A 24327-nucleotide genomic window follows, 5' to 3' on the forward strand; every position below is an offset into this window, starting at 1 on the left:
CTTCTCTTCCAGTCCAGTGAAACGATCTGATCAAAGATATGCATTGTAATTGTATTCCATTAATCTCTCCTTTCTAAAACGAGCAAAAGAAGGGTAGAGAGGCATATATATGCATGTTCCATTCCTACTACACATTCCAAAATTCTCCTCTTTTGCTGAAAAACTGGAGTGGAACCTGAGGCATCATACAGAAGAAGAGTTGGCTTTTATATCCTGCTCTTCGCTACCCAAAGGAGTTTCCAAGCAAGAAGACACCCTGTGAGTTATGTAGAGCTGAGAGAGCTCTGACAGAACTGCTATGTGAGAATTGCTCTAACAGGACTGCGGGTAGCTCAAGCTGGCTGCATATGGAGAAGTGGGGAATCAAACCTGGCTCTCCAGATTACAGGCCATCACTCTTAACCACTACATCAAACTGCTGAGACCAAAGCAATCAGCTCCTCTGTAATACAAATAAGTCTTTTGTGACTTGATTCAAGGAAAGGGGATGTGTACCTCATAAAAAGCATTTCAGTTCAGGACTTCACATTGACTGGAAAATTCATACTTTCTTCTATTATTTTGTATGTCTTCTTCCTTCCATTTTTCCATTAGCTATTCATTAAACCACACCCACTTCCTTAGAATGGGCCTATCATATTAGACTGAAATGTTGACTATACTGAGAAAACTGGACTATACTATGAGGAAAAAAACCACAAAACTATAGCCCGAGTAAACAATAATTATGCCTCAAGAGCCAAAATTATTAAAGGAATTTATCAAGAGTAGTCAGTGGTCCTTGAAGTGTTCTCCTTCTGAGTGGAGGATATCTTGGTGAGTGATTCCTACTGTCCACTTAAGGAGTCAGGAACTATTTTTTCTCCCTTACTGTCTCCTTGGTGGGAGGACCCAATTATTAACATAACAGAAGTAGTATAACCAAGTATTATGCAAAGAAATAGAATAAGCTTTGTTAATAATACAGCAATAATGGCAGATATAGAACAAAAATGGCAGAACTACCCTTAAAACGGTGAGTACCACAAATATATTCCAAAAAATAAATCCCCTTATTATAATACGTGATTTTCATAGTCCAACACTATGCTTCTTTATCTGGGAACACTGAACATTAGGAGATTACTTCCAGGTACGCAATGCTACAGAATGATTGGGGGATTAAAAAAAACCCTCTCTTTGGAGGATGAAAATTACCAGCTCACAGTTTATTTTCTGGCTCTTGGGAAGCATGCATCTATAACCAGACATGTTTCTTATGTCTCTCCTGAACTCTCCATCTCATTCTGTAACAGAAATTATGCCTCAAGAAATTCTTATTTGACTTGGGGATCCAATGTTCTAGTCACTTGAATGAACTAACCTTCAACGGAGCACAGAAGTAGAAGATGAATCCTCTTTCACTTATCTCATGTTGGCTCACCAAAACTCAGCACTCTGACATGGTTTGAACGTCCCAATCTGTCTTAGTACTACACTTAGTACTATACTCTACATTGGCCAAGAATCTTATTGTTAATTGTTAATATATAATAATATATAATAAAAGTATAATATATCATAGTAAGTTTAGGGGAACAGATATCATCAAGGCGGGGGAGGGTGTTGTTGTTAATGGCAACCTGGCAATGTTAGCATCACTTGATCTCAAACCCTTCTGGGCAAATTAAACATTCAATACATCTGCTGTAGGGTCGGAACACAAAAGGCCAGAGATGCAGAAAAAATGCGGCTTCAAAATGGCCAACGCGACTAAAAGCGTGTGAACCTGGAGGGGGAGAGCAGCCGAGTGGTCGGATTGCCCTCCAAACTCCTTTTCTATCCTCTTTCACCTGGAAAAACACTGGAATCAGAAGGCGGGGAGGATGGGGGGGGGGGTATGATCGGTAAGAAGTAGGTTAACACTAAGGAAAAAAGTCTTCTTTGAGCCGGAGACATTAGTCTGCGTGCACTCCCTCAAGCGAGGCAGGAAGAAGACTGGGCAAGGAGGGCGTTTCCCACTGGGGAGACAGGAAGTTTTTCTTTGACCTGCCTCCCTCGAAGAGAGATGGGAAATCACCCACCAAGCTGTCCTCCTGACCTAGAGTGAGAATGCAAAGATAGCCAACTAAGTTGATGAGTAATAGTTTCAGAACAGAGGAGTAATTGAACAGTGTGAGTCGCTGCCAGCAGACATTGTGCATACATTTCTTTAAAAGAGAGCTAAACAGAGTCATGGAGGAGAGATCCATCAAAGTTATTAGTCAAGGTGAATAAAGGGAGCATCCATATTCAGAGGCAGCAAACCTATGTTTACCAGTGCTAAGAAGCAGTAACTGGGAAAGGCCTTGGCCTCTATGCTCTGTTGGTTCACTCTCCAGGGAGAACTGGTTGGCTGCTGTGTGAAAACATGCTGATGCAGCAAGCTTTACATATGAGCAGTTGCCCTGGACCCAAAACCTATACAAACCATTTTGTAGAAGAAAGCTTAACATTCTGGAGTTCCCAAGGCCTCAGCAATTTGATACTGGCAACTGTATCCAATATCCCTTCCTGTTTTCTTTTGAAAAAAAAGGGGGAGCAAGCCAAGGCTTATTCCAGACAATGTGGAGAATGCTGGTTGGGAAGGCAAAGGGTTTGGGTGATACCAATCTATCAGTAGGTTAAACTCTCCTTAGCAAGACAAGATACTTAGGAAAGCTTTTACACTTGACAAGGACTATAGACAAATCAACTGGCACTGTTAGTAGGAGTGTCTTATTTCAACTACATCCGGCTGACATGATGGCCCTTATTTGGGCTCTGCTAACTTAGTCACACTGAATCACACTACTGTAACCTGTACAGGGGGTTAGTGAAATGAGCTCTACACTGGGACTCTTATCAGAAGTTTCAAAAGGCACAAAATGCTGCAACAAGATGACTCCTGTTTGGTATTGGCTGACTGGAACATCCAGCACTGCATCAACTACACTGGTTATCATGTATTATCCCAATCCCTATTCAAAATGGTGGTTATTGCCTTAAAGCCCATCATTTATCAGGCAGCATCTCCCTGTATATGCTCATATGCCCATCAAGCTCTCCAATCAATTTTTTTTCCTAGGGGGGTCCACATGGTCACGAGCTTTTTCTTCTGAAACAGTCTGTCAGGGTGGTTTTAGAAGGCACCTTCATCTTATGCATTACATCTATGAAGCTGCCATATAGTAAACAAACCCTTGGTCTGTCAAGGGTAGTAATGTCTACTCAGACTGGCAGCCATTGTTTAGGGTCTTAGTCTTTCACATTACCTACTAGGGCATTTTTGACATGGAAATGCTGGGGACAGAACTTGGGACCTTCGGCATGTCAAGCAGATGCTCTGCCACTGAGCCATGGACCCTCCCCAAGGGGAAGGTGTGCACAATGGTTTTATTCCAGGGGAACTTGATGGAGGGTAAACTAGTCCAGCAAACCTGGCGTGTTTGGGACTGCTTTCTGCTTTTAACTTGTTGATGGATGGTTATATTTTTAAGGTCATTGCAACCTTTGCTGCTTTGCTAACCACCTTGTATCTGACGAGATAAGACAGGATATTTAGAAGACAGTAAGGAACCTCAACGTATCTATGTTTCAGTGAGAAGCCATGCAAGTTCTTTTACAGGTCATCCCATTTAGAAACTTATATTATAAATATAGAAATTTACAGAAATTTATAGAAATAAATAAACTTCTTCATGTAGCAATTTTACAGAAATCTCATTTTACACAAATCCTACAACACTGTATCCAAGCAATCCTTATGCATCTTTTGAAGTCTGTACTTGGGTGCTACCTGGCAAACTGCCTTTGAATCAGGCTTTCTGAAGCAGGTTATGGTATGACACAACAGTCAGCTAATCACCACTCAACATCCTGTGAACATGCCTAAATCCCAATGCAGCTCTCTGGATCCAAGCATGTCTTTTTCTTCTCTAAACATTTACCATTTAAGCCATAAACTAAAATCAAGGAACACACAGGATTTCAACATGTATCATACAAGTAAAACATGCACTCATTTTTACTCAAAACACATCTAAAATAAGTAAATACCTGTTCCTGTAGGTCGTAGTCATAACTATCATGCAGCAGAAGACTGAGGACATAGCGAGTATAAATCATGGCATCAATGCCACATTTTTCTAGCTCTTGTCCCAGCCAGGTCTGCACGGGGCCCAAAGCATGAAGCAGAGACATTTCAGAAACAGGTACTGGGCCCAGACAGGAACTTGAGGAGCTTTCAGATGGCAAACCATCCACAACAACTGTATAGATTGGGTGCATGAATCTAGGTGGCTGTCATCCTTAGAACGTGATGCATTTTCTGCAGATGATATTCCGTGGGAACCTGGAGGTGGACTTTTTCACTCCAGTAAGGAGAGAAGCTTGACTTCTAGGGCAATCATTTATATTTCCTGGCAGTTATCCGTCTAAAGACAAGACCCACTCTTCAGGCATAACCACTGAGTACACTAAATCTTATCAGGAAACACATGCTTATGTGCATTTTTCTACCTTAATTTCACATTGAAGCCAGATGCAAATCCCCAGCAGGACCTATAAGAGAAAAAATTGGAAGTTGTGACATCCATCAAGAGGACAAAGGACAATTCAGCAGGACACACAAATCAATGTCAATGGATTTCGTTTCCTATAACTCTTATTTTATTACAAAAATAATCACACCTACAGAAGATTCTGAGACAAGGGCCCATAGAGAATATTCAGAGCATGAAAAAATGAGACTTGGAAAGATACCTGGTATGCCCAAGTGTATGGATACCCAATCTTTCTCTCCCTGAAGTTAGGGAACTCTTAAAAAAAAAAAAAACCTTGAGAAAGCATTGCTAAGTCTACAAAATTGACTAAGTTATGCACATCACCATATTGAAATTAGCTAGCCTAGCGCCAACTGCAAAAGCAGTGGTATTAGACCACACACTAATAGGGTAAGGGTTTCTACTTACTCAGAAGAAATAATGACTTTGCAAATGAACATGAAAAAGGAAACACCCTCAAGAATAGCCTGATGAAAAAATGAGCTGTTGAGAATGACCTGAAGAGGAGGAGCAAGTTCATCAGGCCCGTAAAACTTATAGAGTCAGGGAGACAGGAGGGGACAAACTCTTCTCATCTCCTGGGCGGAACCCAGCCTGTTATGAGTATTTTACATGAATATTTAAATGCTGTACCTAAGCACTACATAATGCATTTTTAGATTTTTTTAAAAGACAATATGGCACTGTGTATCACAACTCTGCAATGTATATAGGCCCTACGTCATGTAAGTATGAACACTCCTTAGGGCAATTTTAGTAGTCATGGACAGGTACACAAGTGGCAAATTAGCCAGGTTCCTCATCCTTTATTTACTTCCTCATTGAGTGCTTGAATTTCTGAGTACCACTTGGACTTCATATTTATGAGGGGGTGAGGCTTCCTCCTGCTTCCCATTCATTATCCCACCCCCACTGTTCTGTCAAAGGAACCAAGAACTGCAGATTAAGCCAACGACAAACATCATAGATGATGATGGGGGAACAGAAAGTTGAGCTGTTGGTTCAAATACCACAGAAAAGCCCAGAAAATTGCCTGAAATTATGAATTGATTTTTCTGCCAATCTACAGCTTGGCTTTATGTAAGGTAAGGGATCCAAATGGAGGTTATAATAAGAGTAAAAAGTTTAGCCTGTCCACTGTTTACCCGACAGCAGTTTGAGATCTTGCCTCAAAGAGAACCAGGCCAAGAAGGAGCTCGAGACCTGAACTCCAAGCAGGGCAGTTCTTCAAGGCTTTGCTACACCTTTAAGATCCAATCCTATTCTTCAAAACTTTCACCTATAAAAACAGGGTACAGCAATGAACTGAGAGAAGCGCAGACCTACTAGTGATATTCTTGGTTGCAGTACTTCCTGCCATTGCCTTATTTCCTTAATCATCCTACTGCGGTGCAGGGGGGAATGGCAGGGATTAGCAGTGGTTTCCACATTTCCTTCTCCCCCACCACCTAGTAATTTACCTCAATGCCTGCACATTGAGATCGGGTAAGACGCAGCCCTTCCTCCCCTACCCACCTGCAATTTTTTTACTTACTTATATACCTCACCTTCTCCTCGCCTACATTTTATCCTCACAACCAACCACCCTGGGAGGTAGGATAGTCTAAAATCACGTGACTGGTCCACCCATGGGAGAATGGGAATCCGAACCAGATCCTAGTCTGACTGTAACCACTACACTGCTTTGACACCTCAGTAGCAGGGTGGATGGTAGCAGTGACGGGGGAATGTGTCTCCTACCTCTTTGGGGGCATAGTAGCAATTCCTGCTCTCTCCCCTTTCTCCAGCACCACAGGTCAATGGAGGAACACTGTCTAATTGTACAGACCACATTTATCTTTTGGAGGATTAAATCCTATTTTTGGTTAAGTTTCAGAGTTCTTTGCAAACCGGGGGGGGGGGGTGTGTTCCCCAAGCTTGAAGAAAAAGTTTTCTATTTCTATGGCCCGAAATTTATTTTATTTATTTTTATTTCATTTGATTTCTATACCGCCCTTCCATATGGCTTAGGGTGGTTTACATACAACATCATAGGGGATACACGGAACGAGTCAACATGCAACATAGTCAATATACAACAATAACAACCCAACAGAGGTTCTAACAACAACTTCAGTGGCCCCAACAATAACAACATACAAGCTAAACTCCCTAGAGAGGTCAGGCTGCTTCAGGCCATGGAGGGGATGTCAGAGGTGGGGGGGACCTGTGGTCGGTCTCAGGCAAATGCCTGGTGGAGGAACTCCCTTTTGCAGGCCATGCGGAACTGTGGGAGTTTAATTATCTGAAGATGGGGTCATGTTCAGAATTAAGATTTACTGATATCTTTATAGATTGCATTTAATTACTTCATTTATCACAAATCTTTCTCAGTGAGACGCAAGATGAACAGCAGCTTAAATTACAGTTAAGGCGGCCAGCGCCACAGAGAGGAGGGCTGGCGGCTGCACACCAGCTGGTGGCCGCTTGCAGGCACCTGTGTGCGGCCGCTGGCTGATGCACCACTGCCGGCCCTCCTCGTTGTGCTGCCATGGGCTTTGGTGATCGCCATGGCAGCTGACCCGCACCAAAATGCTCAACCCTAGTTTACGTACTGTTTAACATAAGTTTATATAGTACTGTATTTTCACAGTAATTAAAAAAAAACACACACACAACCCACATCAGTATTATGAGCACAACTGATAGAGATGGAAAGTACCTTTCCATCTTTCTGGGCACAACATATGACTGCATAGTCTAAAGAAAAACAAAAACAGAATATCTGGTTTCTACCCAACAAAATGTTGCTCATTACAGGACAACAGCTATTCATTATAATTCCCAGTTCTAAAATACATAGTGGTTACCAGGAGTTCCAAGCCATGCATGATTGGGTTCCTAAAAAAAAGGGGTGCAACTGATTTTGCACTCCGTGCACTTGCAGCTCAGCAAGGAGAATATCTTAAAATGCAACGCAGTCAGATTAAGCATACTTTTCTTCTGCCACACTACAGCTACTCCCTCAAACCCAACCATCATTACTGAGAATGTCATAATGGTGCCTATATGGGTGGTACAGAGATGTTTCCTGGACAGCTTCATGTTCTAGTGCAGGGGTAGTCAACCTGTGGTCCTCCAGATGTCCATGGACTACAATTCCCATGAGCCCCTGCCCCTGTTCTAGTGTACACAATTGTGAAAAAAGAATTCATTGTATTTCCACAGAGGCTACCAGAAATGTCACAGAAAAATGAAATAAAATGTCCTGATTTGAGGTCCTGGGGAGTGGGAGCAACAGGTCAAGTTTAATTCCTCACAACTCAAGCAACCGAGTTGACCAGACAACACTTTTGTCCATAAGCTGTAAAGACTGTGTCTTTAATCTAGGCAGACAGTACTGGGTCTAATAGTCTGACATGGCAAAGAAGTAGCTCCTAGTAGTTTATGAGTCCAGAAGTTCTAAGAGAAGAGGGGCACCATCAGGTCCAACACTAAGCAGCTTATGTTTGCCGTGTGCACTCCAAGACTTTGTTATTAGCTCAATTATAGAACTGACACTTATCCTTAAGGAGGTCAGGGTGAGCAACAAACAGGAATACTGACACCAGCCTTGCCTGTGTCTCTGTGCCATATCCCAAGGGCTCAAGGCAAACTATAATGCATCACATCCTCCGGATGAACTTGCAACACAGTTCGGAACAGGCTTCTTTGGAATGTAGCCCTACCAGGGTATTTTTTTTAGAATGTTGTACTCCAATTAAATTACATTTTATTAAAAATGACCTAAAACCAAAAATTGGAAAATGCAATTACGTGAGGCAATGTAGAAAGCCAAATAAGTCATCGTGATTTTCCGACAACAAATTAATGCATATTACTTTGTTCCAAAACAAAAGATCACAAACAAAATTCATTTTCTGAAAACAAGTTTTCCACATATCTTCCCACTGTGATACATGCATAGCTTTGTCAATTGAATCACAGAGGCCACATCCCAATTTTAAACTATGGGTCCATTAATTTACCTTCTTGCACCCAGGCACAAGTGCCATTGGTGCTGATATTAATAAAGTTAATTACCATTTCTTGATCACCAAAAACTGCAACTAGCACAACAAAACAGAGTGATTCTAGTCTTATATCTAATTATTCTTCCAAAAACATTAGTTAAGTTTCATATCTGCAAAACATGGGTAAGTCACACTCGCACTTCCACATTTGCTACAAAAAACTTGACAACACTTGCTTTTTATTTAATCTTAATTAATAATTAATGGTGTAAAATATCTCTAACTTTAAAATATGCAATCTTTGATATTACGTATGAAAGGAGAGATGCAGGCTTGTTGGCTGTACAACGGAACTACAGCCCCCACAATGGATACAAAACTACACCCTATAATTGCAGCGCTTAACATTAATTTTTTGCTTCAACAAATGAAAAGCGTTCAAATGAATCAACTTAAGATGCTGCAGCATTTATCAAACACTCAATGACTAGGATAAAGGGGCTCCACCAATGATAAACATGCAATCTATTTAACTAGACAAGGCTTATTTTTTACCATGGTCTCTGATGAGTGAAAATACTTGACCCCGTGGAATCTGTCTCTCTCATAATCTTATTCAATATATATGACTGGAAAAATTGGGCTCGAGTTGAAATCAAAGAAAAGAATCAGTGGATGAGGTTCCTAAAGTTGTTACAGAAGGCACATGATAACAGATACCAGTATTGAAGACAAACATTAAAACTGGAGCTGGAATGGATCTCAGAAGTCAAGGGGAAAATGAAGGAAATGTAGCCTGAAACAGAATCACACACACACACACACAAATTAGAACCATGACAAAACTGGATATAAAGCATCTCTCTGAAAGAAGGACGGGAAAATTAGCAATACACCAAGGTGTCCAACATTTTTGAGCTTGTGGAGACCTCTGAAATTCTGGCATAGCATGATAGATATAGCCACACAATGACTGCTACAGGAGCAAAAGCCTGCGACAAAATGACTGCCATAGGTTAATTTCAGTCACACAGTAAAGATCATAGTGTTGTGGCGGCAGCTGTAGCCAACACATTTTTAATAATCTGCACAGCCAATCAAATTTCTAACAGGCAGTCAGAAGCCTTGCTGGGCAACCCCCCCCCCCCCCGGACCAGCCATTTCCTAAAAACACTTGGCGGGCACCAGAGAAGTTGCAGCACAGACAGGCACCACACTGAGGACACTTGCAGTAGATATTTGAAGAGCAAGGGAAGCATCCAAAAGATGCAATGCAATGTAACAGCAGGCTCACTGTTGCTGTTATATAATTTGCTAAGGACTAAGTGGGCCCTGTCGCAGACAGGTCACGCCCGCTCAGGACTTTGGCCCAATCATTGGGCCAAAGTTCTGACAGGGCCCACCCACCCAGCCCAGCCAGGGGCAATCTGGAGACATCACTGCCAGTGTGCCCCTGACCACCGCAGAGAGAGGAGGTTGGTAAGGCTGCCGAGGGGGATGAGCACGGGGGCTTGGACAGCCTGCGGCAGCCCTTTTTGCCCTAAGGCTGCCCTAACTGTCATGTCCAACTGTAACTTCCCTCACTTTGCCTCACTTTGCTGACAGAGCTGGCAGGAGGCTGGTGAGTGCTCTCCCTCTCCCCTCCCTTCAGGCCTGCTGCAAAGGAGCCTCTGACAGGCCCTGAGTGACGGGAGGGAGGCATTTCCGAGATCAAGGCAGGGAGTCTGAGGGTATGGGTGTGAGCATTCCTTGTGAGGGCGGGGAGCTTTCCCCTTCTGCCAAAGAGTTAGGTGACAGGGAGGCCACAGAAAAGCTCCTTCCCACTTAAAATATTGCTCTGGCTGGCTTCACTGCTGGAGAGAAGAAACAGCCAAGCCATGTGAATTTCTTCTTAGCGACTCTCTGCAGATTTGAGGCCTACTGCACAGCGTTATTCTGCAGACGAAACTGGATGCTGTTGCAGAGGTTCTTTTGTCTACTGTTTCATCTGCAAAACAACCCTGTTCACTAGGCCTCAAGTCTTTCAATTCAACAACAACCTGAGTGGGAGACCTTAAATGTTTCTTAGAATCATAGAATCATAGAGTTGGAAGGAACCTCATGGATCAACTAGTAGGTACAATATTGAAGTTACAGTACAGTGAAGATTCCAAAAACCAAGCCCACTTTGGAGAGGAAGAAAACTTCCATTTGAGGGAAGAAGGCTTTTATACCAAAATATAGGTTTAGAAGTTTCTAAATTCTGTTGGTATGATGCACAGAAACCACTAAGTCAGGCTTTCTCAACCAGGGTTTTGTGAAACCCTGGGGTTTCTTGATGGCCCTGGAAGCGTTTCTTGAATGGGTGGAATTTTAAATTTGATAAACATTTACTGTGATATGATCATATGGTCATGTTGCCCCGCCCACCATCCCAAAATAGCCAATGATGGGCCTGGAGAGGATGGGAAGGGGAGGGGCCTTGGGTGGATGTGGACACAGCTCTACTTCCCAACCATATTCTGCATGATCCTTCCACTTCTGGGGTTTCTTAAAGCCTGAAGAATGTTTCAGGGGTTTCTCAATGGTAAAACAAAAGTTGAGGAAAACTGCAGTAAATTATAGTAATTATCAAAAACAAACCTCAGATCACAACACTCCCCAACCAGATCTTCCTGATTTAGGCAGAACATATAATTTTTTCTAAACAAATGATAGAAATTATCTATTTGCCATCGGTTTAAACCACTCAGCTTTCAGCAATTTCTCAAAAAATTCTGGGAGTGAAAAAAACCTTTTGGGTAGTGTCTACACTAGGGAAGAATTCCTCATTCCCTTTGCTCCAGTAATCTGCTCATCAGCTGGCAAGGACTGGCAAAGACTTAACCAACAAACTTAACCAACAAATATTGAGGTTGCTCAGGAACTTGCATCCCCTCCACCTCGTCTGAGAAGAATTCCCATTCCTCTCTAGTGTTGGTATCACTGTCAGAGGATTGTGCATGATCTAGCAATGGGCTGCTCCTTCCCCTCTTTCCGGCAGCTTTAGATGGTCAACAAAATCATTTGCCCCTTTCAAAGTCCCTTTCAAAGTCCCTTTGTCCCCAGTATTTGGGAGGAGAGGGGGATGCAGGACAGCTTGATTGGAGTCTAATGGAAATATTTTATCTCATAGTCTAAGAGAATTCCGGTGGCAAAATAAATGGTATGGGGGCTGCTTCCATTACTGCCTGTCAGCCCTCGTGGCTTGATGAAACCCTGGGTTGTTCTGGATTGATGGGATGAGAGCAATCAAAATGGCCACCACAAGGATGCAGCCTTGTAAACTGAGCGTCTGCTGGTGTGTCTGCTCTGTGCTTTTTAGGCTCTGGAATGCATGCTTTTTGGTGTTTTTTAGGCTCCAGAACGCGCTCTGTAAGTTGGCCTTTTTTGAGAGCACACTCACTGGCATCATTGGCTCATGACTCCCTGTTGCTATCAGAACTTCCAAATCATTTTCAGATTTTAAAAAAATCTGCTGTCAGTGTGCTCCTTCTCAGACATCACCACGTTGCTGAATTGCAACACTGACAGGTAAGTTGCAGAAAATGGCCACCACAAGAAAGGAGCTTTTTCCTCTCTTCGCTGAGTCTTTAGCTAGTCAGTAGTGAGGCACAGGGCAGATTAGTACCGAAAGGAGAAAGATAAAGCTGCATGCATGGTGCAAAGTACAGGAGGGAAAGGCAGAAATAGGAGAATAGCTGAATAGTTTTAAATACAAAAAGTAGACGCTAGAGAGCCTACAGATCTAGCTGCTTTCCCTGTGGAGGCAAGAAAAAAACTGCAGGTTGGGTGCCTTCCAAGGAGACCCGAAGAAGAAGAAAAGTATTTCCAGCCTCCCTAAGTTAATAATGTCCTCCACCAAGATGTCCTCCACCTCAGAGGGAGAACAAAGAATTCTATTGTTATTGCACTGACAGTTCAATTGTGCTAAATTGACTTACATCTCTATTAAAGCAAGTTGCAGATTACCAGATCGGTATTATAAAGAGTGGAAAATCATACATAGAACTTCATATTATAGGCACCATTAATATTTCTAAAAAGCAGTATGCACAGCCGTTGTGTGATTTCAAGAATCTGATCATATCGAGAAAAATCATGTATTCTGCTACCATGGCAAGAATATTTGCAAACTGGTTTTACAATTCATGCCAAAATACAGTCCATATTTTAACACACTACTTTAAAAGTGGAATTAGTCCATACAGTTCTGGATTTTAAAGGGTGAGATCAGGTTTTGATACTGATTTTCATCTTACCAAGTACCTGGTAATGTATAATTCAAGACATTGGTTCAGATGCAAAGATGCTCTTTTGAATGAAGAAAACATCTTTCCTTGTGATAGCTCTGTTTTACATCTCCTGATAGAATTTCATGAAAGAAAAGTGAAAATAAATCTAAAAGTGATATTTTACTTGCAAAAGAGGTAGCAACTGAATTTACGAAACATCTTGCACAACCTGAATCATGGAAAGTGCTATCAAATTGTTTTAATCAGCACCAGCATTTTCTGAGCAGGCTACTTTCTATTTTCCTTCCAACACTCTTTGGACTGAACTTATTTAGAATGACAGCTTGTCAATCAAAAATTCTCTTATAATATTTATGTGGCCATCAATGCCCAGTGACTTACCCAAGTGGTTTATCCTCCTTCTATAATTATTGCTGGGGGGGAGGGGTTGATTCTATGAACTGTGCACGATAGTTTACAAAATGAATCTTTCCTTCTTCTGTTCCTATGTTTCCCCTCTCCCCCAGCTGCTCCAAAGCATCAGGGGATCCCCAAGAATACAGCAGCAGGTGGCGGCAGCAGGGTCTGCAGCAATTATGTTCAAATCCCGCCCCCCCCCCCAGTATTTTTCCAGTTGAGGTATACTGGACCTCAAAAATATCAATATTTCCTAATACTCCAAACTCCAATTATCAGTATGGTACTAGGATTCAGAAAATATTCAGAAAAGTCAAGTTATTTTTGGCTCTGAGGCATTTAAAGTGTCCAAGATCCATTGGGGCCTGGGAAAGCTTGCTAAATAAAAAGGGCTTGGGATCTGCTGGGGCCCCCAGTTCAAACTGCCCCCCCCATAGAGCCCGCCTAACAACTTGGCTTGGAATCTGCTATGGGGCCCGGTCTGAACCGAGCCCCCCCAAGTCTATTTCCAAATAAATCAGCACAAGACAGGAAGGGAAATTTCTGATGACTGCTGCAAGTTATGATCCTTGTTGATCAGAAAATATCCTAAACTTTAAGAGGAGTGGGGGTGGGGGGGCAGGCATCAAAGGAATGGATAAAAATAGCAAAGTCCTTGGTGATTGGTCCTGAAATTCTAGCATATTAAAAAAATCCCTCATGTTCAGTACAATAATTTCAATTTTTGCCTATAACTAATGCAATAGACAACTGGTTTATTTATTTTTTATAACTAGACAGAAAAACATTTGCAGTGACAAACCAGCCAAGTAAGCACAGAACAAAGGAAAATAGTTACAATCACTTAGGAAACATATATTATAATTTTTATAGATCTTCAGATAGTATTTTCCTGTGAAAGCTGCTGTACCTGCTTTGTTACTTTTAGTTAATTATTGTTTTAAAATAAGAATTATTCTATTAACAGGGCTGGTGAAACAGGATTAGATGGTTCCTCCTTGTATACTATTGTATCATCATGTGAGCCTGATTCACAATGGTTCGTGGCTAACTCACTACTATAACAAATCATTACATATACACAGATTTTTAAAAACAATCAATATTTAATGGTTTCATAATATGAAGTAGTAATACTCTTGCCTTGGAAATGAAGTAAGTGTGTATCTATGCTATGTAGTATGTGAGAATTGTTGTTATTGTTGTTCTTTGGATTTATTATCTGCCGCTATTGCACAGCATAATGGCCTCTTGTGGCGCAGAGTGGTAAGGCAGCAGACATGCAGTCTGAAAGCTCTGCCCATGAGGCTGGGAGTTCAATCCCAGCAGCTGGCTCAAGGTTGACTCAGCCTTCCATCCTTCCGAGGTCAGTAAAATGAGTACCCACTAGAGGACGTCACCCCAAGGGTCAGACATGACCCGGTGCTTGCACGGGGGATACCTTTACCTTTACCTTTATTGCACAGCATATTGCAGCAGGTAGCAATAAAACGATAAAAACCCCAATCCTTATCCATCCATCGTTCCTTTTAATATATTTGTGAAACAGTCCTGGGTATGGAGAGCTGGCCGCACCCTGATTGGCCCTGCACTTACAGCTCCCGTCCTCCCTCCCTGGACTCAGACTCTGCAGGAGCCAGTGCGTGAGACAGAGCCACAGAGAGCCCTGCCAAACTGCAAACCAGACCTGATTACCTGCTATGGCTCCTGCTGCGAGGGAGAGCCACCCAAACGAGCCCTCATTCCCTGCTACAAACAGCCCGGGCTCCTGCTGGTGTGTGTGTGTGTGTGTGAGAGAGAGAGAGAGAGAGAGAGAGAGAGAGAGAGAGAGAGAGAGAGTGTACGCGTGCATGCCCCGGGAGATATAACGCAAATATAAAAACCTTAGAGACGATTGATCGCGAAAGGAGAAAGATAGGCTGGAGACTAGCAAAAAGACGTCCACTATCCGCGGCAGCGAAAAGAGAACTGAGGAGGGTGGGCACTCCGCCGGGTAGTCACGTGATCGGCTGGCGGGAAAACCCGCGCATGCGAGATAACGTGGGCGAGTGCCCTCTTTGGAGATTTTTAGCTAGAAGTTCCGAGTGGCAGGCCTGCGCAAGCGCAGTCCCAATGTGGGACTGCACAACAAGATGGATGATGAACCAACATTTGTAGGGCCTCTGCTCCCTCCCAGAGAGAGAGAGAGATCTGCGCCTGCCAGTGTCCCTTGGGTCCTAGCAGCCATTGCATTCCTGATTGCAATGGGCTTTCTTGCTAGTTACATAGAAAACCAAAAACTTGCTCCAGCAACAAGACAATCCGTAAAAAAAAAAAAAAAAAGTCCTACCCTGCCCACTCCCCTCCTTCCCACAGCATCTCAGGGAGGCATAACACTTGGAGTGCTGAAACTCCCAATACAGATGGTGTTTAGTGTGGAAGGAGCCCCCAATCTTCTGCCTCAGTCAAAGACCTGGCCGACAATAAGGAGAAAGAGCTGGGTGTCATCAGCATACTGATGATAACCTAGCCCAAAGCTCCGGACCAGCTGGGCCAGATGGCACAGAACAGGCTGCTTAAGCATCTCTGAGGATCAGGATTTCACCCACTAGCCTGAGTATATTTACCTAATTATCAAATTATGACTAACCAATAGTCATGAACCCAAGTCAATCTTGCTACCAGATGAACAGATAAGTCACCATTTTTTCCTTGTAGCTTTTTAAGGTCTGAAGACTTCACGTTAGCTTGTATCTCTTCCCTTTCCAACACACAGAGTGGATAAAAGTCAACCTAAGGCCTTTAAGGTGTTATGCGGCCTGGGCCCACGTATCTGAGGGACCGCCTGTCACCTTATGCCCACCTGCAGGGCCTTACGCTCTGCAGGTACGAACTTATTGGTCATTCCCGGCCCCAGAGAAATGTGCCTGGTCTCAACCATGGCCAGGGCCTTTTCGTTCCTGGCCCTGACCTGATGGAATGAGCTCCCAGAGGAGCAGTGGGCCTTGCAGGAGCTTTCGGCGTTCCGCAAGGTCTGCAAAACGGAGCTCTTCCGCCAGGTCGTGGGATGAGGCTGGGCTGCATGGAAAATCTGTACCAAAATCCTTCTGACACCCTCTGTCCTCCCTACCCTTGTATAGTGGGGATACTGAGGGGTAGTGTAGATTGAGCTTTTTACTACATCTTGATTACTATGTGGAGAATTTTGTAGGATGTGTGTTTTTTATAAGTTTTATTGTATGGGTTTAATGTTTTTTTTATATCTTGTAACTCGCCTCGAGCCTCTGGGGAGAGGTGAGCGATAAATCAAAGAAATAAATAAATAAATAAATAAAAATACAATTTTCTCTTTAAAAAAAATCAGATTTCAAAAACTTAAATCAGATTCTTTGATAAATCGCTTTTTGAAGAAAACCCTATGTAAAGGTACATGACAACTCAAAGGTATCTGATTTTAGCATAAGGATTATTAATTCGTAATGTCATTCTATAGTATGAGATAATATAGTCAGAGTGGAATATAGCTCAGCAATGGAATTGGCTGCCTAAGGAGGGGGTGAGGGTATGTTTTGTGCTCTTTTTCTCTCCTATAATGTTTCTGATATCTGTTTAAAATGGTATAGTATTACGTTTTTCTTGTATTGTGGATAGTCAATACTGAAAGGAGACGCTATTGATATGCTAAAGGAATATCTTACAAAATGTAATTAAATTCAAACTCACAGATGTATGTTTAGCTTCCTGCATCTTTTTCTGAGTTGTGAATATGTATTAAAGTTGCAACAACCAGGAAGAATAGAGTTGTGTACAAAACCATGGTTAAATCGAGTCTTCCTGCTTAGTGGTTTAAATGAAATCTACCCTGCCAGTCTGGACTCCTCCTCCTCCAGAACACAAGCTTCTGTGATCAAGAATATGTTCTGCAAACTACACACAAGTGCTGGAAACTGCCCTGCTACACATACCTTAGTCATTGTCTCCCCCTCTCTATTAAGAGAGCCAGCTTGGTGTAGTGGTTAAGAGTGCAGACTTCTAATATGGCGAGCCGAGTTTGATTCCCTGCTCCCCCACATGCAACCATCTGGGTGACCTTGGGCTTGCCACAGCACTGATAACGCTGTTCTGACCGAGCAGTAATATCAGGGATCTCTCAGCCTTCCCTCCCTCACAGTGTGTCTGTTGTGGGGAGAGGAAAGGGAAGGCGAATGTAAGCCGCTCTGAGACTCCTTCAGGTAGAGAAAAGCAACATATAAGTACCAACTCTTCTTCTTCTTCAGTAATATCAGGGCTCTCTCAGCCTGACCTCCTTCATAGGGGGTCTGTGGTGGGGAGAGGAAAGGGAAGGTGACCGTAAGCCGCTTTGAGACTCCTTCAGGTGGAAAAAAGCAGCATATAAGAACCAACTCTTCTTCTAAGAGACTGAAAAGGATGACTGCAGGACAAGTGGCCAGATGCAGGCAGGTTGCTAGCCTCCAAGCAGCTTCTCTGCCTGGCCCTTTCCACTATTTAAAACTGACGTCTAGAAGACCACAGTGCCCAGGCTTAATGTGAAAGTACGGCAAGAGCCAGGCAGGGCCCACGCTGCCTGAGGAGGCTGACAGCTGCCTAACTGCCTGGTCACACTCCATGCAGCTGTCCACCCCTTAACAGAGGGGAGAATGACAGCTGTGGCACATGTCTGGTATTCAGGGGGCTGCTAGGCTGGAAAGCAGGCTAACACAACAGTTGGCCAAGACAGCATCTGAGGCAGAGCTTACCTCCTCTAAAGGGAGACACCCCTGCTAAGCCAGCTCTGTCTTTCAGGTCCACTTCTCCAAGTGCACAAAAGATGTGCAGGATGGGAAAAGGAACAGAGAACCTGGGAAGCAGGACTAAAGTGATGCCACCTTAATGTACAAGTCTTCAAATCTGGGGAAAGCTGCACTGAATTTCAGAGGAAGAAATGGAAGGCTGCCTTGGATTGAAGACTTTTCTGGAAGTGGCGAAGAAAGAAGGCAGACTTTTCTCCCGTTTGTCTGAGGCCACAGACAACTGCTGCTAGAAGAGGACGGTGCTAGGCTAGGACTAATACTTTTGATATGTTAAAACGGTTGGGAGTGTCAAACCAGGATCTGGGAGACCCAGGCTCAAACTGCCGCTATGATATAGAAACCTGCTGGGTTCCCTTGGGCCAGCTGCACACTTCATAGCCTAACCTACTTCACAGAATAAAATGAAAGAAAGGAGAAAGGTGTAAGCTACTGTGGGTCCCTACAAGGAGAAAGCAAGAGTGAAAATGAAGTAAACAAACTGGGGTAATTTTGACTGACTGGGTCTGAAGCCCCTTCTGGGAGAGAAAGGGCACCTTCAAATTTGCCTTGTGTGTATCAATGCTTTATTGCTAGTTAACTGCAGTTAACCCCTTGCCCCAACAACCCTGTGAGGTAGATGGGACTAAGGGTGACTGCCCAGGGTCACTCAGGCAATTCAAGTGGGGAGGGGGGTTGAGTGATGGAAAATGCTTTGGGTTCCCATGAAATTATCCCCAAACTGACCAACCTATAAGACCATAGTTGACAACGTTCTCACCATTGATGTTGGAACTGTTGTAGTACGGAAGTGCTGTTAGAACTGCTGTTATGGCTGCTGAGACTACTATTGCTGTTACTATTCTCTTATTTGAAGTTGTTGCACCATACTTATTCCCACATTCTATGTAAACCGCCCTGAGCTGCAAAGGAGGGCAGTATATTAATGAATAGAAAGAAAAATAAATAAAATAAGCATAATAAAACAAATATGAGTAACAATATCAATTTTTCTGTCCCCAAGGCTCAAAATGGATAGGACATACTCTCAGTCATGTTGCTAAGCAAGTATATTTCTAAGCCAAACTTTAATAAGATTTTATTTATAGCCTGCCTTTCTTCCTGAGACTCAAGGAATCTTTTTTTTTAGTGCAATCAAACAGCTTAAGACATCCAATGAATAGCACACTAGGATTGCAGAATTAGAAGACAAGAAGTGGTAATCTGTAAAGGCAGGAAGCATCTCATTTCCTTCTCCCCCACTGTTTCCTCTTTCCCTTTCCTGAAAGCAACCATAGCCTCTCCCCTTTTCCTGTTTCCTTCTCTCCTTTTAGGGTTGCCAGCCTCCATATGGAGGCTGGAAATCTCCTGGAATCATAATATATCTCCCAGCTAAAGGTAAGGTCCCCTCAGGGTTGTCAGATCAAGGTTGGGAAATCCCTGGAGATTAGGGGTAGAGTGTTTAGAGTGTGAGGTTTGGGGAGGGGAACAATCTCAGCAGGATATAATGCTATTAAGTCCACCCTCCATTTTCTTCAGGGGAACTGACCTGTCATCTGGAAAGTAGCTGTCATTCCAGGTGATCTCCAGCCCCTGCTTGGAGGTTAGCCACTCTAGCTCCTCTGGAAGAAAATGATGCTTTAGAGGGGGAAGTCCATAGTATTATAACCCTCTGAGCTCCCTCCCTTCCTCAAACCCCACCTTCCCTGGACTCCCTCCCCCAAACTTTCTAGGAATTTCCTAACTGCATTCCGTCCTCTTGGCAATACCCATATCCTCCCTGCCTCATTCTCTTCTTCTCAATCATTCACCAACCTACCTTGCATCTGCCTCTCATGTTCTGCTATATTTATTCTTTATTTACTTCATTTCTACCCCACCTCTCTCCACAGCAGGGGCCAAAGCAACTTACATTATCTCCTCCTTTTCATCCACCCAATAAGGTTAGGTTGAAAGTATATGACTGGTCCAAATGCATCCAGATCCCAGCAAAACGGGGATCTCAACCTGCAGACCCTGATGTGAAGCTCAATCGCTACACCACACTGGCTTTCATGAGGGTTACTGCTGGTGAACAGTAGCAAGCCTCTATGTCTATTTGAGTTATGCAAGTCACCCAGAAGTTACTGTCAGGCCTAGGGTTGCCAGCTTCTAGGTGAGACCTGGAATTACAAATGAACTCTGAGCATATGCCCCCTGAAGAAAACAGCTGCTCTGGAGGTTGGATTCTGTGGTGTTATTCCATGTGGAGGTCTCTCCCTATTCCAAACCTTGCACTCCTTAGACTTCATCACAAAATCTCCAGGAATTTTCCAACCTGGAGCTGGCAATGCAAGGGAGGCCTGGCCTCAATGAGTTCTCCCTCAAATGCCAAAATTGGACTGGAAACGGTCCTACTCCCTGGCTTTTACTGACAGAACCAAGTTTGGAATGCTGCGGTTGCCTAGCAACAGCCACTGAAATAATCTGTTGCTTAAAGTTACAGGTGCTCCTTTTATCATTTTCAGACTTTTTAAGCTGTCCAGTGTATTTGTTTTTCAAGATTTCACATTTTTCTGCAAACAGAGTCCTTCTCTGTCTTTTAACAATTCACAGCTCTAGTCATCAGAATAATGTATCGAAAGATATCCCAACTTCATTATAAGAAGACGCAAGCAATTTGGATTACAGAACAAAAAACTCAATGCAATTGTTCAGCAGAAGACGTCCAATGCTAAAGGTTTAGGATTACTAAACTAGAATTCAATGCCAACAACAAACGGCCTGCGGCTGAGTATACTACAAACACTGTAGAAAGTGGAGGATACCCAGAATACTCATAGCTGTGATTTTATCCTACTTCTTAAGACTCTGAACAAACTATAATAAATAGATGTTTTTAATTCAGCAAGGGATTACAGTTGTGCAGACAAAGCCTACGCATGTCCTTAGTATTTCACCCCAGTAAGATCAGTAAGGTTATATAAGGCAGGAGACTTTGGCTGAGAAATGGTAGCTTCACTTAGATAAGGGGTAGTCAAACTGCAGCCCTCCAGATGTCTATGGACTACGATTCCCATGAGCCCCTGCCAGCATTCGCTGGCAGGGGTTCATGGGAATTGTAGTCCATGGACATCTGGAGGGCCGCAGTTTGACTACCCCTGATAGATCACCCACAGTCAGCATTGCTGGTCAGTCAGGTATCTGAAGTTCCAACTTAATATGCTATCCTATGCTATGCTACAAAGCTCCAGCTATAGGCACCATAATCAACACAACATTAAACTAGGCAAACAGCCAACCTTCAGGCCTGCGCCCTGCAATCAGTCAAGGCATGACAGTCTTCCCAACTGACAGGGAGTTCCCAGAGCAGGTGTAGTTCGTTAAATTCCAAGTCAGACCGCCCCATTACAAGAACACACTCACATTACACCTGCTTCTCCTTTATAATATTGGCTAACTTATTATGCATGCCCGTCTTATTCCCATGTCCCATCACTGCTTCTTTTTAAACTTATTCTATGTACATCTTTATTCTCACTGTTTGACAAAAATAGAATAACATTTTTGTAATTTTAAATACCAAATGAAAACTGAAAACGCTCCAAACAGTTATGGGGGACTGAACAGTTCAGGAGACCTGAAATCATTGTTTTTATGTAAGTTCTTTGCCTATAGAATGATCTTCTTGGAGGAGAAATGATGCTTGGTCTAAAAAAAATGATGACACTAGAGAGGTGAAGGGTGGGGCAATATGAATAGATCTGCTTCTACTAGAAAACTTGGACATTTGAGGAAAAACAAAAAACTCAGATTTTTTTTCAAAGCATTGCTTTAAAATAATATTGTTAAAGAGAAATGACTGAGTCATATTAGCATTTCTAAAGTTATTTTACTCAGAGGGAGCAGGGTATAAAGTAAACAAACATTTGGGATAGCTAATTTTGCTTACAGTTATTTTGATGCCTGAAGGATATTTACACAGAATAAAACTCTGCTAAGTTCAATGGCTTTACTCCCAAAGGAGTGCATATGCAAAGGTGCATATGACTGCAGCTTCACGGGGATACAGCCAAGATAATAAAAGCTCAATGCCTTGGGAGGATAAGAAGCAAGCAATGGCTGAGAATTAATGGGAGGAACAGTTTCCACCAATCCCTTTTCACAGCCTCCTCCTATGTGACTGTAAAAGCCAACCCAACTGTCAGGGGGACCTCTGGGAAGAACGCAGCATGCAGGGTCAAACCGGGCTGAAGTAACAAGGAGGAATCAGCAGATTTCTCTGTCTCTCTCACACAGACACAGACACTCCAGACAGAACACAGGTTTGCTTGTACTTCCATCATCTTTTCATTCCTGTCATTTAAACATTCAGTCTGGCAATAATCTAGCTATAATCAGCTCTAGTCCATGACTACACCATGTCGCTGTTCCAACAACTAAGTATCAGAACAGGGAAGCCAGTATAAGCTATTTGTACGGCAGCACTAAACTCACTTTGGATTCAGACAAGCCGTAAAACAATCTGCTCGCTAAAATTAAAAGCGCTGAAGTTACCATAACCTTTTGATGTTGCTGTTCAATTTTCTCATCAACTCCCAAGAATGGGGAGGGAAGGAGAAATTAGTGAGAGGGAAGCAACAAAAGGGAAAAAGAGGGCCTACTTTAATGTGTCTCTTTTTTTGTATGAAGCATGCATTTTACTCATACCCCAAAATAGAAACCTCTCCTACTTCCAGTGCATCAGCATTTAAGGGAGCCGAGAAATGTAATAAACAAATGCTGAACCCATTGGTAATTCGGGAGGAGTGGCCACATTAGCCCACTGCAGCGAAACAAAAATAAATAAGTACATAAAACAAACAAAAGTCTTATTAACACCTTACAGACCAACCAGAGTTTATTCCGGCAAAGGCTGTCCGGGGGATTCACAGGCAGGCAGGAAGTCCTCATGAGGTGCCGGCTTACAAAGGGAGGTAAGTGCTGGAGCCCTCCACCGGCCTCCTCAAGGGCAAAGGACCCAAAGGGGCCGGGGTTACGCCCAAGTTCACCGCAGGCATGCCTCCTTACCGGGGCCCGCCAAGCAAGGACTGACCGCCAGCACTTCTTTTTTGGGGGGGGGGAGGGGGGCGCCTCCCTCTCTCTCTCTCACTCAAAAAGCTGAGGCTGGTTCGGCCTTCGCAAGGGTCACGAGACGCCAAGCCCATCGGGAACACGGGATGCCCACGGACTACACTGACCATGAGCCCCTGTTCGCCCCCCGCCCCGCCGCACGGGACAGGCCCAGGGCGCCGACGCGACCGCCCCCCGCCGGGATGCGCCGCAGGGGGAGGGGGGTCCTTCCAAGCCGCCGCGGCAGAGGGGTGGGGGTCGCGGCCCCCCCGACGGCCTCTCCCAGCGCAGCCGGCGAAGCGAGCCGGGCGCCCGACGCGGCCGGCTGAGGCGAGCGGCGAGGGACGGGGCCGACGGCGGGGCTTCCCGGTCACGGCGAGGCCCGCCTGCCGCCGCCGCCGCTCCCGCAGATCGACTTACAACGTCCTCCCCTCAGCCGGCCCGGCCGCCCTCCAGCGCCTGATCCCGACGCCGCCCGCCGAGGGAGGGAGGGAGGGAGGGAAGGAGGGGGACAGCCGGGGGAGGAGGGGGGCGACCCCAGCCCTCGCCCCAGCCCCTCGCCCCTGGCCTCCCGCCTCTCGCCCGCCAGGCCCCTCGGCCGCACTAGGCCGGGCCGCCCCGTGCCCGCCGCGGCGCAGGCCTCGGGAGGGGGGGGGGGAAAGGCGCGCGGGGAGGGGGCTGCGCGGGACGGAGGCCTCCCCGCCCGGTGGGATTTACCTGCCGGGGCCTCTGGCGACCTGTCCCGAGTCAGGCGGCGGGACCGAGCCGGAATTTGCCCGGAGAGGCGTTACGTAAACCGGCGCCGGCCCCGCCGAGGGGAGGGGAAGGGAGGGAGGGAGGAGGGAGGAGGAGGAGGGCCGCCCTCTCCGCCCACTGCGCCACCGATAGGCGGCCGCGCGGCTCCGCCCGGATCCCTCCGCCCAGAGGCCGCCGCCGGGGTCGCTCTCGGCCCTCGCGTGACCCAAGCAGGGCGGAGGGAAGGCGCTTCTCCACGGCCGAAACCCGCGTCTGAGGCCCGGGGTCCCCCTCACAAAACACCTCGGCGGCCTCGCCGTCCAGGCTCAGGCTCGGCGGGAACGAGGAAATTAGTGGTCCCCGGCCGGCGGGAAGCACGCCTGGCCTCCCCGAGGCCGGGACTATTCAGTGGGATGGGCTGAGGGGACTTGACGGGGCTCTCCCGCCGCTGTTCTGTTGAGGCCGGGCCCCGCGAAATTCTTGGCGCCTTTTCCGCACATGGCGGATAATC

The 24327-nt window shown here is 44.7% G+C and overlaps 1 protein-coding gene across 3 annotated transcripts in view; it reads right to left on the reverse strand.

Moving 5' to 3' along the window:
* KIAA0232 (KIAA0232 ortholog) overlaps positions 1-23969 on the reverse strand; it is a 56393-nt gene extending 32424 nt beyond the window's left edge. The window contains exons 1-2 of one of the 3 annotated variants that reach the window (XM_077310605.1): positions 23799-23969; positions 4519-4560 (exon numbers count right to left, since the gene is read on the reverse strand). Coding sequence is in view for 1 of the 3 variants with exons in the window: in XM_077310604.1 (XP_077166719.1) it covers positions 4057-4287 (231 nt within the window). In the remaining 2 variants the exon portion in view is untranslated. Of the gene's footprint in view, positions 1-4056; positions 4561-23798 lie in introns of all 3 variants that reach the window. The other 2 variants (XM_077310604.1, XM_077310606.1) reach the window with 2 other exon arrangements.
* Between the last annotated feature and the right edge of the window lie 358 nt (positions 23970-24327).

This window comes from Paroedura picta, chromosome 14 (assembly GCF_049243985.1).
Source record: "Paroedura picta isolate Pp20150507F chromosome 14, Ppicta_v3.0, whole genome shotgun sequence".
NCBI classification, from domain to species: domain Eukaryota; kingdom Metazoa; phylum Chordata; class Lepidosauria; order Squamata; family Gekkonidae; genus Paroedura; species Paroedura picta.